Source organism: Ovis canadensis, chromosome 4, assembly GCF_042477335.2.
Source record: "Ovis canadensis isolate MfBH-ARS-UI-01 breed Bighorn chromosome 4, ARS-UI_OviCan_v2, whole genome shotgun sequence".
NCBI classification, from domain to species: domain Eukaryota; kingdom Metazoa; phylum Chordata; class Mammalia; order Artiodactyla; family Bovidae; genus Ovis; species Ovis canadensis.
The window spans coordinates 51,158,646-51,172,093 of NC_091248.1; the positions used below are offsets into that span (position 1 = coordinate 51,158,646).

The 13,448-nt window shown below is 35.9% G+C and overlaps 1 protein-coding gene across 1 annotated transcript in view; it reads left to right on the top strand.

The window, feature by feature from the left end:
* Positions 1-1,584: 1,584 nt before the first annotated feature.
* Positions 1,585-13,448, top strand: part of SEMA3A (semaphorin 3A) — a 242,456-nt gene continuing 230,592 nt past the window's right edge. Inside the window, exon 1 of the mRNA XM_069586654.1 lies at positions 1,585-2,336. Within this exon, the coding sequence (XP_069442755.1) occupies positions 2,225-2,336 (112 nt within the window). The 5' untranslated portion in view covers positions 1,585-2,224. The remainder of the gene's footprint in view (positions 2,337-13,448) is intronic.

The following is a 13,448-nucleotide window of genomic DNA, read 5'->3' on the forward strand; positions in this document are numbered from 1 at the left end:
TAGTCCAATCTCCTAAATAATCCCAAAGTGACATGAATTCCTCCACAGAATGAATGTCTATAGAGAGTAATCCATGGAAGACATACAAGCCTCTTGTCATTTGTAGCCTTAATCCATTGCCTAGAGCATGAAAAGTGCTCAGGATAACAAGTGTGGGAATCAGTAAAATCAACATTATTTTTGGATTTTATTTTCTTAACAATACTGACTGATCAATAGGCTTGTGGGAAGTGACAAATACAATACGGTCTATTTGATGAATCAATCTAATGGAGTAGACACGGAATTCCTCCTCCCCTTCACCCATTCTCCCCCCTTTAAATCCTTTTCATTCTCTTCCTCCTCCTCCTCCGCCTACTCTCAGGCAAATACAGACACACACACAGACACACACACACTTGTGCACAGAGAGAGCTGCTCTTTCTCTATTGGTCTGTAGACATTAAGTAATGAAAGCTGTCGTGACAATCCTCAGGTCATTTTTTTTTTTTTTACATATGAATACTAAACCACTTTCAATGAGTGTTCATGTTTTTAATTGCAAACTCACCTTCTCCTTTCAGCCACGTAGTTTCCCTATTATTGGAACAGTCCTCTCCTCTGTATTTCTAACCTGTGTGTTGTACCTGGGGTTGGGGGGAGGATGCAAATTAGAGAGAGTTGGGGAATATAACGGGAAAATTCTTTGATTTTTATGCACCCTTCCTACACACACACACACACACACACACACACACACACACACAATCCTATATGGATATCAGCTCTGAGAAAAACTGAAAGAAAAATAGAAAAGGAAATTTAAACACCTCAGACATGCCTATTTAGGAAAGAATTAGAGGTATTTGTATGACTGCATAAATACATGTGTGTCCACAGAAAATTTAGTAACCCTTCACCAGCTCATGAAGACACAGAGATACTCTCTTTATGTTGGTCCTTGACACTCAGCAGGGAGTTTTGTGAACTTTGTCATCTTTCTCTGCTCTTTAAACCAAAACTAGGGAAGTGGCTTTAATTAATGAGATGCGATGCATTGGAAACGTTAGCCAGAGCATTCCAGAAGCTGAAAAACCATAGATGTTTTAAAATTCTGAGTATCCTTTTGAGAATCCCTTGTAATTTATAATTCTCAGTGGACCTATATTTGTCTCGAACTGATTGTTGAAATGGGCTTTACTAGGAATTTCTTCCCTGAATTTGCAGTGGGGCGGGGGAGGGGGTGGTTGATCCGAGGGGGTTTGTTGGGAGAAGGGAACAATCGCTAACAAGGCTTTAAAACCTTCAGTGGTTAAAGTTATACTGATGAAAAGGACAGACATATATATGCATACCTACATATGTATACAGGCATAAACATACATATACACATACACCACACAAGTTCAAGCAGAATTATATAATGAGCATGAGTTGTAAATTATGTAGGTAGCAGAATTCAGATTGTTTTCTCAAAATTGCACCTAAAAATGGCTATAAAACAACGCTTGCCTTGGGAAGTAAATTTATAGCTACATGCCTTTCACAGGCACGCTGGAGGGTTCTGCTCCCGGCTGTAATCTCTACGAGATGTTTTTTGCATGTGTTGTGTGACACGAGGGAAGGGGAGTGGGTTGAGCTTGCCTGTTCTCCCATTGTCAGCCAGTCTAGTGAGTGTTGGGAAAACCTGTCTGTGGGATCTTGTGTCATCTCTCCCTACATGTGTACAGGAAAAGTCCGCGCTGCTCACGGTTCCTCTCTCTCTCTCTCTCTCTTTCTCTCTCTCTCTCTCTCTCTCTCTCTCTCTCTCTCTCTCTGTTTCCCTTTCATTCTGCTTCCCCGGAGCCGGAGCCGAATGAAGCAGGGAACAGGATTAGAGTCCGCCAGCTATCAGAAGAACCTAGATAAAAGGAACTGCTTCTTAAGCACCACTGCAGCAGCCTTGGTGTTTTTTTTTTTTTTTTTCTTTTTCTTTTTTTTTTTTCCACACAACAGTTGTGCCTCATTATCCGGTGCCTGGCTCGATTCTTTTTTTTTTTTTTTTTGGAGGGTTTGAAGTTTCTGTGCTTCAGTGACTGTTACAGAAGAAGAGGTGTTAGTGTTGCCTGGAGGTCTTGATTGTCTGCATTTATGAATGAAACTGACCTAAATCACCTGTTACCTCCAGTTTCCAGATTGTTTGAACTTCTCTGGCCGCACAATACAGGACGGACTGAAGCAGCATAGGACCAACAGCGTCTGCAGCATGGGCTGGTTCGCTAGGATTGTCTGTCTTTTCTGGGGAGTATTACTTACAGCAAGAGCAAACTATCAAAATGGGAAAAACAATGTGCCAAGACTGAAATTATCCTACAAAGGTAAGTTTTTCTTTTCCTTTTATTTGGCTAGCTTTCTAATTCCCCGCTGCCCCCTGCCTTTTTATTCCTTGAACTCCCTCCCAACCCAAACCTTAAAACCTTGAGTTTAACCTGAGAAACCTTTGTGATTGTGTGGGTCTTTTGGAGATGATTGAAACACTTTTTTTTTCTTTATAAAATCATGCTTCTGTTGGATATATGACAATTTAAATGCAAACAAAGAGCATTTAATCACATTTGCAGAAAAGAGCTGAATGCCTGGTAAATACAGATCCGTATATGTGATCATATATCCTCTTAATTTTTCTCACTCTACTCTTGTTAAAATATTTTTTAAAACCACTGTTGCAACAATGGTCTCTTTGTAGATGTGTATGCCTCACATATAATAATTGTTATGATAAATTATATTTTCTTAGTTTTAGACAGTAAATGGTTAATTGTTGTCATGAATATTCAGTTTGTTCAAATCTGACAATCAGATGCTTAACATAAGCAGTAGATCATGGTTTGCCAAGAGAATATAAACTGGAAAGCACAGACTAGTTTTTCTACAGTGTTATGATTATACAAAAGACTGTGTATTTGGCTAATTGGTGTAACGCTAAAACCTTTGAAATATAATGTTATTTGACTCTTATGTACTTGAGTGAGAACTGAAGAGATACTACTTTCTAGTTGTACAGCTAGTTGTGTGAACTTCTTTTCAAAACAAAGTATAAATTTAAGAGGGGGATTAAAAAGCCTTATCACATGGTTGGTCTGGTTACAGTTTAATATATATGCTGTTTTTTTAATGAGGATTTTAAAGAAAATATTTGTTCTACAGTTGTTTAGATGGATTTTATAGACAGATGAGTAAAATCATGCTAATGTAAATTCTAACATGATGTATATAAATTTAATGGAAGAAAATATTTATATAGTGAGATATTATTAAAATGGAATTGAAGATTAAACTGTTTTAACTCAAGTAGTTTTACTCCCTAAGGTGATGCTTTCTTATGATTCTCAAATTTCTACAGTTGGGGGTGGGGCAGTGAGAGGCTTCAATTATATTCTGTTTTTAGCCTGTAATATGAAAGAAAATTATTGAACCTCTCTGTAGAAATGTCTGTCTGCTGTACATTACCTGATGCCAGAAAACATATTCTTTAATTTTCACATGATGGGGAACATCTCTTTCTGAATACTCTAGGGTGAATGAGGAGCACAAATAAGAAAGACAGATGTAATTTTCACACTTTTGGATTAGAAAATTAAACACCTATTAATGTGTTTATTTAGATTTATTACATAAATAAAATACATTGAACTGAAGACTATATTTTGGTATAATTTTTTGGTTGTTAAAAGGAGAATGAATTTTAAATGTTAGCAAACAAAATTGCAATTATATTTATATAAGATATTTAAAAATAATCAAATGGTAAGCATTAAATATTTAATTAAATTCCAGGTATATCTTTATATAGTAGCTGTCTTTAAATTATTTACCTAGTATATGATATTATGATATCTCTGTTTTTGTCAGTTTTTGCTTTCTGTTTTTATTCTCTGAGAGTAGTCCATCCAGTAATTCTTAGGTTGATGGTCCAGTTTCTCCAAGTTTATATTTCTTGTGAGTGAGTTTTACATACAAGTTTAGTTCCTGAAGATGTAAATAAATATATGCTATAATTTTGGAATAAGTTTTAGACATGACAGGCCTTTTTAAAATCTACTGTATTTTAAGATACTTGTCTAAGTGCTAAATAAATTATAAAATTGAGAATTATGTTTATTTATTTTACAATAATTTTATTTCCATGTTAATGGATTACTCTCCATTAATAGAAGAGGCACCAGTTTTTCCACATATTAGAAGATAGCATTTCATTAGAATAGTCTTTTGTTATACACAAATGCTTTAAACTTGTCTAAATTAAGTGAGCTGTATATATTGACAAGATGTGTACATTTGACACTGTGTTTATGAGCTCTTCTTAGTAATGGTATCCATTAGACTTATTCTGCTTTCCTTTAAACCAAAAGCTGCCTTACAACTACATACCAATTCTATTGATGTACCTAGAGGTTGACAATTTGGTAAAACAACCGGTGAAATGAACAGCAAAAGGAATAAAAGGGATTGCCCAAGCAATTTTCTTCTATCATTTTATTAATACATCATTACCTTTTTTCTCTATATGTAGACTTGTTTTGCCAAAGCAACTGTCTGGTAATCAACTGTCAGTACTTTGTTACTAAACTATAATAGAGATATTTTTTTTTAGCTCCTTCTTTTTCCCCCTTAATTAGATGTCAAACATGGTTAAAACATTCACTGCTTTGCTCTTAAAAATATTCTAGCATGATTCATGAAGAGTTAAATCCCTGCCAACTCTAATTTCCCATGGTCACTTGTTTTCAAAGATCCACCATTAAGTTAACTCTCTCATTGCTCAGGTTGCCAAGACAAAAAGTTTCAGGCAATCACTGTGCTTACTCTCTACTTGTCATCTTGTCTGATAGGAGAGAAAAGAGATTTGATATGTTAAGTGAGAGAGAAAAATAAGTAAAAAAACAAGAAGTCAGACTTTGTAGTAGATGTATATACATATCTAATAAGGTACCTCTTTATTTTCTAGGAAAAAGTAATATAGAATAGATGTTTTCAGGACCATGTGGAGAAGTGATAATATTAGCAAAATGGGGTGTGCTCACTTTTCCTCTGAACCAATCTGATTTAGAATCCTTGTGGGGGAAGCAAATGTGAGAACTCTATAAATCTCAGCAGTCACATACAAATTATCCTCCAGAAACACTTAGTCAGAGATAGTTTTCCCTTCCTTAAATTCATATAACATAGCTAAATGTTATAATTATTATTTTTAAAATCAGTGCATAACTGTTTATTTCCCCTACAAAACTAGTGAAATTTCACTTTTCCCATGAAATACCAGAATATCATAAAATTTTCCTTTTGGAGTGTGTGGTACAGTGAAGACTTCAGAAAAACCTATGGAAATCACAAGCAAATAAATTAGGTTTGGGGTTTTAAACAAATGACAAATGTTCCATCACTCAATGCAGTGAGCTTTTCCAGGACATTGTGTGCTTGAGTTTTAGTAGAAATCAAAGACATATGCAAGTCTGAATATGATGGTGATCATGTGAATCCAAAGATTAAATCAGTTCCTTTAACTTTATCTACAATAGAAGACTTAGTAAATAGTACTTAAATAAATAGTAGATTTTTCAGAAGCTTTCTTCTCATATTTTGTGAAGGTTTCTTTTCACAGTCAAATTGGATAATTATTGTAAGAAAGGGGTTATTAGATAAGTCAAAATTCTCAAACATATGTTTCAGATATATGATGATGTTAAACTAAACATTATGAATCAGAATTTGCAAAGCATTTTTTATTTGCCATTATTCAATACAATATGACCACTTCAAAATTTAGTTAGTATGAATAATGATTTGCTAATTAAACTTGTTGACTTTTCAGAGATTTTGATTACTACTAACAAAGCACAAACATATATGCACATATATGTATATATAAATAGATAAATATATATTCAGGGCAAAATTTATATTAATATTTTAGTGTTAATAAAATCAATCTTGGTAAGTTGTAATAAAATGCTTTATAATAAAATTTATATTGGTTTAAAAGACAGTCACACGTTAAATTTAATGTATATGTATTTTAGTGGGCATGAACTTTTTGAGTCTCAGGAAAACCTTTCAGAAATATTTCAAGTATTCACATAATAGTATAAGATGGAATTTGCCTTGTATTGGAAATCTCCTCAGAGATAAAATGGAATGTGTCTATGAAAAGTAAGGGTAATATGCAAATATTTTCACAGAGCAAAGATGTTATAAATTCTTTGCAATACCTTTTCTCCAATAGTCACTGCATATTTGGCATCAGGTCTCCTTTTTGCTGATTCTCATTTAGCATGGTCTTTTCTTTCCAAATTCTATTAACTGTAAAAATCATCTTTTGATTCTGAAATCTTCAATTTAAGCACATGGAAAAGTTGAACTTTTTACTCATCTACTCAACAAGAATACCCATGCAGAATGATAAAAAATCAAAATAAAATGCCCAGTCTCATATCTTGTGATTCAGTGTTGATCAGGTCATATGAGAGCTGGTGAAAGTCTCAAGTTGAGGCTTCCCTGTTTAGAGCAGCAACCAGATTCAGTGTAACTTTAGCAAGTAAGAAAATGACTGAGACCACAAATCCATCCCATGTAAGACTAACCCACCAACTTTTGATAATGAGAGGCAGTCTTTAATAACTTAAGGAAACCTGAATACTGAAGAGATGAATTTTCCAATTCTAGCTTTTGCAGGTTGTTGTTTCTTTTTATATAAATTGTATTTCCTAAACTCAATTATTGTCAGTGATATGAAGTACCTAAATATTTAGGTAACTACAAAGAAGTATAGATATAACTATAACTGATTTTTCTTTTTCCTATTTTTAATTAACATACATCAGTCACACATGATTTAAAAATATGTTGTGATTTTCAGTCAATTATATTTAAATTTTATATTTAAGAATGAATGCTACTAAAGGATTTGTCAGGAATAAATTTAATTTGAATTAATTCATACAATTGCATATGTTCCCAGTAACAAAATAAAAGTTAAACTGTTGGTTACAGAGCATAATCCATTTATGTTTAGTGTGAGTATACAATTATATTTCAGATGTGAGCTTTGATAACTTATAAAGTTATCAAAAATTTAAAGTCAGCTGTAAAAATTTTGTGGCTTAATTTCTTATCCTGATTTTTCTCATTTAAAAACTTCAGCTACACACCTATGTATCATAGTTCCGAAAATCATAACATCATACACACCTTTACATCTTTTTGATGAATTGTAAAATCTAAAATCTGTCTATTTTAAATGAAATTTATATTTAAGCATGTTCTAATCTTCCAGAATGAAGTAAAAACTTAATTAATATTTATCTAGTAATATTCATTTATAAAGTCATGATATTATGTCATAGCCACATATTAATTGACAAAGACATTGTATTTAATCATTAAAAAAAAAACTGATAAAATGATCCATTAATGCAAAGATGTAAGTAAAATCTCCAAAATATATGACTTATCTAAGTTTAGTTCATGCAATGAAAGCTTATTTTAAAAAGGCCAGCAGTTGTAAAGGTAAATTAGAATCAGTGGGTCTTGGGATGAATTTTACCCATCAAGACTTCTAAGGTGCTGTTTAAAGGAATTACCATGCTTTGCAGTTCTATGCTTCTGCTAATAGGTGGCACTAGCAATTTGTGACAGTTCTTTCATTTAGTTTGGAAAATGGGCAGGCTGCTAAGACAAGTACACACAGAGTAATTTGGGGAGGCCAAACTTGGAAAAACTGGAGTAAGAGTCAAGCATGCACAAAGTAGAAGCATTAGTTAAAATAGGATTTGCTACAGAGTTGGATGTGCTGTTTGCATTTGTTAGTACACGAGTGAGTGGGTAACTGAAAGTCACTCAGTTGTGTCCGACTCTTTGTGACCCCATGGACTATACAGTCCATGGAATTCTCCAGGCCAGAATACTGGAGTGGGTAGCCTTTCCCTTCTCCAGGGGATCTTCCCAACCCAGAGATTAAACCCAGGTCTCCCACATTGCAGGCAGATTCTTTACCAGCCGAGCCATTCTAACCCTCAAAAAATAAATTGTTATAACCAATAAATAAATAAATAATGTAATTTAACTTAAATGAGAATTTCCATGTGAAATTGATCTGTAAAGTGTAAACAGTCATGAGTGAAGTAGTGGTATGAATCAGAATGATGAAAGGACAGTGTCCTGTGGATATACATAATATATATATGTATGTGTGTGTGTGTGTGTGTGTGTGTACATATATATAATTATTTTAAGCCTGAATTATAAAATGGGCTTAACAGGAATGAGCCTGCCTGCCTGTGGCCCATTATTGCCATCATTTACAATTGGAGAGTAGCTAGTTGAGAAAGTAAAATAATGTTTAGAAAATTATAGTGGCCCATTATTGCCATCATTTACAATTGGAGAGTAGCTAGTTGAGAAAGTAAAATAATGTTTAGAAAATTATAATCAGTATATTTTAAAAGAATGACTCCTTTAGATTTGTAGGTTGTTTTAAATTATTATCATAATTAAACATACCAAAGAATCAATAAATTCTATCTGACCCAAATAAGTCTAAATGTCTCCAGTTACTATCTCTTCTATTGCCAAGACATAAACATCAGTATAAATAGAGAAATTACCCACTATTTCCAAACAGTAACAAAGCTGGACTCTGTCAAACCAAGGATAAGAGGATATACAATTTATACTTGAATTAGGGAATGAAGATAAGCAAAAATAAAATTCTGTTGATACATATGAAGAATGAATTGGTCTTAGTATTTCATACAAGCTTAGAGTAAAACTGAAAGGAGCCACAAATTTAGGGAGTTTTGTCATCTCCTGAATGAGTCATTAAACCTACATTTCCAGGTTTCTTTTAGTTGAAGAGATATGGCATGACAAACAATGGTGACCAAACCTTTACAGTAACTTAATTTGTCGCCACAATCGTAAACATGTCTTTGGATAAAATATAACATCACCCCCTCGAGTCTTCATCAGCAAGCTAAATGAAGCTTAGTTCTATTAAATATGTCCAATGAGTTCTTTAGTCCGTAAAACTACTTATGTGGATCATCTTTGTCATGTCAGATTGAGAATTTCTCACGGGCAGATTTGTATGATTGTTTATCATTATAGTCTCAAACGGTGGCACAGTCACTCATTGAATGAAATTGTTCCTCATCACATATACGTTGTTTCTAAACCTAAAATATACCTGTTTATAAATGAGTACAAAATTTAAAAATTTTAATAATTTATTATAAGTGAATTGTACATTGTAACATGGTAGAGAAAGTAAATTCTGTGCCAGATACTAGAATAAGAGGATATCAGAGGAGGCATTCTGATGTGCACAAAGAGCAGCTGCTGTCTTTGCTGTGAAGTCGCTTTGATCGTATCTGACTATGCGACCCCATAGACAGCAGCCCACCACGCTCCCCCGTCCCTGGGATTCTCCAGGCAAGAACACTGGGGTGGGTTGCCATTTCCTTCTCCAATGCATGAAGGTGAAAAGTGAAAGTGAAGTCGCTTAGTCGTGTCCGATTCTTCGTGACCCCATGGACTGCAGCAGACCAGGCTCCTCCGTCCATAGGATTTTCCAGGCAAGAGTACTGGAGTGGGGTGCCATTGCCTTCTCCAACAAAGAACAGTGGTGTCTACCCTGAGCCAAGCATCAGGAAGACCACTGGAGAAGCATATGGGAACCCCCTCCAGTATTCTTGCCTGGAGAATCCTATAGCCAGAGGAGCCTGGCAGGCTACAGTCCATAGCGTCATAGAGTCAGATACGACCGAAGTGATTGGGCGCAATGAGCCAAGCTTATTTCAGCACTGAATCAGAAAGTGTCTAGGGCAATATTTGTTTGCCTACAAGTAGGAGATAGTATTTAATAATGCATGCATCTTTGACCATTCTAGGAGGAAAATTATTTCATTTCTTTCAACAAATACCTGATTTTCCTTATTATTGTTTCTCAGTATACACAGCCAGTAAACAAAGTGAGAGAGATGATTCTAAAACCAAAAGCGGTCAAAGATACAATGTCTCATTATCACTCTCACTGTATCTGAAACTTTGTGTAGAACAAACCAGTCCTACCAAACAAAGTTGAAAATATAATCATTTAAAAGTTTAAATTGACTATATTTCACCATCCATACTTTTGGGACAATTCTGGCTTTGCTTTTGACAGTTTGCTAAGATTAGTGTTGCAGAGTCTTCCTAATAAGTTTCCTCTTATCCTTGATTCCACTCACCCAGAGCTGCAGTTACTCATTGCCCCTTGCTTTTCATCTCCAACTCAGCCTCTGGCTTTGTGTTCTGTAGCCTGAGACCACTGCCTACGTCCTCCCCCAGCCCTTGCTCCCAAGGCCCTCCTGCCCAGAAGAGTAGACATGAAAGGAAGGAGCCGCAGGAGTCTTTGTTGAAGTGAGAATGTACAAAATGTGTGCAGAGTCAGCTGCGGAAGATCCCAATCTTCCATGATTGAGAGCATGAGAGAGAACAGCAGGCTGCTTTCCTTAGTCATCAGCTAGAACTGGACATGGAACAACAGACTGGCTCCAAATAGGAAAAGGAGTACGTCAAGGCTGTATATTGTCACCCTGCTTATTTAACTTCTATGCAGAGTACATCATGAGAAACACTGGGCTTGAAGAAGCACAAGCTGGAATCAAGATTGCTGGGAGAAATATCAATCACCTCAGATATGCAGATAACACCCCCCTTATGGCAGAAAGTGAAGAGGAACTCAAAAGCCTCTTGATGAAAGAGAAAGAGAAGAGTGAAAAAGTTGGCTTAAAGCTCAGCATTCAGAAAACGAAGATCATGACATCTGGTCCTATCACTTCAAGGCAGATAGATAGGGAAACGGTGGAAACAGTGTCAGATTTTATTTTGGGGGGCTCCAAAATCACTGTAGATGGTGATTGCAGCTATGAAATTAAAAGATGCTTACTCCTTGGAAGAAAAGTTATGACCAGCCTAGACAGCATATTCAAAAGCAGAGACATTACTTTGCCAACAAAGGTCCATCTAGTCAAGGCTATGGTTTTTCCTGTGGTCATGTATAGATGTGAGAGTTGGACTGTGAAGACGGCTGAGCACCAAAGAATTGATGCTTTTGAACTGTGGTGTTGGAGAAGACTCTTGAGAGTCCCTTGGACTGCAAGGAGATCTAACCAGTCCATCCTAAAGAGATCAGTCCTGGGTGTTCATTGGAAGGACTAATGCTGAAACTGAAACTCCAAGACTTTGGCGACCTCAGGCGAAGAGTTGACTCATTGGAAAAGACTCTGATGCTGGGAGGGATTGGGGGCAGGAGGAGAAGGGAGCGACAGAGGATGAGATGGCTGGATGGCATCACCGACTAGATGCACATGAGTTTGAGTGAACTCCGGGAGTTGGTGATGGACAGGGAGGCCTGGCGTGCTGTGATTCATGGGGTCACAAAAAGTCAGACACAACTGAGTGACTGAACTGAACTGAACTGAACTTCCTTAGTCCACTTGAAGGTCTATAATTGAGACCTAGAGTATAAATTAATGTACAGTGCTTGACTTTACAGTCTTATAAATATTGTTAGTCTTGTGACAAGGTAGACATATCAATAGGAAAGGAAATAATATGACTACCCAGAGTGCTGTTACATACAATCATAATTACTCATGTTTAAAAATGATTGAGTCCTTTTCCAGATCCTTCAGGACTATATTTGGGGAAAGCCAACACAAAGTTCTTTATGCCTGACATCAAATCAAAACTTTACAAGCACTTATGAGTCTTTATAATATGTGCAGAAATTTAAATTTCTATCTTCAAATTTGAAATGTCAAGAGAATGAACTCTGCTCTGTTGTAGTCATCCTTTAAGCATCAGTTTAAATGAATGTAGGTTTTCACTGCAACCCACTCCAGTACTCTTGCCTGCAAAATCTCATTGACAGAGGAGCCTGGTGGGCTGCAGTCCATGGAGTCATGAAGAGTTGGACATGAATGAGCAACTTCACTTTCACTTTTCACCTTCATGCATTGGAGAAGGAAATGGCAACCCACTCCAGTGTTCTTGCCTGGAGAATCCCAGGGACGGGGGAGCCTGGTGGGCTGCTGCCTATGGGGCCACACAGAGTCGGACACGACTGAAGCAACTTAGCAGCAGCAGCAGGTTTTCATTAACTGTGAAAACTTCAATTATTTGCCAAAATGTTATTATAAATAATAAGCATTTCTTACTTGTATTTTATATGTAAGACAAACACAGAAAACCATGTGAGGCAATGAACAGATTTCTTCATAAATAACTAGATTCTTGGATTAAAGTGAACATAATGGAACTTCAGAGAAAGGTGGTATCACAACTAGCTAAAAACTTCAGGGAGTTTTGTAAAATAAGGCATAAGGAAGGTGGACCTTAAACACAAGAAGTCTGCGAGAAGGCAGAGGTAGAGAAAAGTGATAATTACCACCATCTAAAAGTACTTGGGGGTGTTGATTTTTAGGAAAGCAATTTATTTTATATTGTATGTAAAAATACAGTTTTATACATATTAATTCAAATGTGATATGGAAACAAGTTTGTCCTTTAACAAGGGGAACTTAAAGCTGCAGCATGTCAAGCCGGGAATGTCAAGGAGTTAACAGGTGTTTGCCAATGTTTGACTGAAAATGATAGCAAGACGGACAAGTGCACATCCTTGAAGGACTTTTCCACGGTGGTCACAGTGGTCACTTGGGCCTACCCGTCTCTCCTTTGAGATTTGTCTATAAAGTATATGAGACAAACTTGTTTTTAGCCAGTGGGAAAAAAAAAAGAAAGCTGTGCATGAAAACACAGTATGGAAAACACCATGACTATAGTTTCTTGAAATTATAAAATATACTGGGTTAGAATGCAGGTTTCTTCTTGTTCTCCTAGTTAATTCCTATTTTTTTTTTCTGTTTTGCTCTATTATTTGTATAATCAATCCACCAACAAGTTTTGAAAAGAGCATGCATGCTAAGTCACTTCAGTCACGTTTTTGTCCAGTTGTTACGTTGTGTCCAACTCTTTGAGACCCTATGGACTGTAGCCTGCCAGGCTCCTCTGTCCATGGGATTCTCCAGGCAAGAATACTGAAGTGAATACCGTGCCCTCCTCCAGGGGATCTTCCTAACATAGGGATCAAACCCATATCTTTCGTCTCCTGTACTGGCAGGCAGATTCTTTACCACTAGTGCCACCTGGGAAGCCGTTGATAAGAGCAATTGCTATCCTATAAATCATATTTGTTTTTAATATCAAGACATCCATATCATCTATATGATGAGCCTCAGGGATTAAATTGTTCCCTTGACTGTGTATTCCTGTTATGTGCCATATAATTTAAATCTGAAGTCATATACTGCACACATTTTGATTTGCTTAGTACTTTTATTGTTCAGGATGTTTCTCTGACTCATTTAAGAAAAAAACTTAGTTTCAAA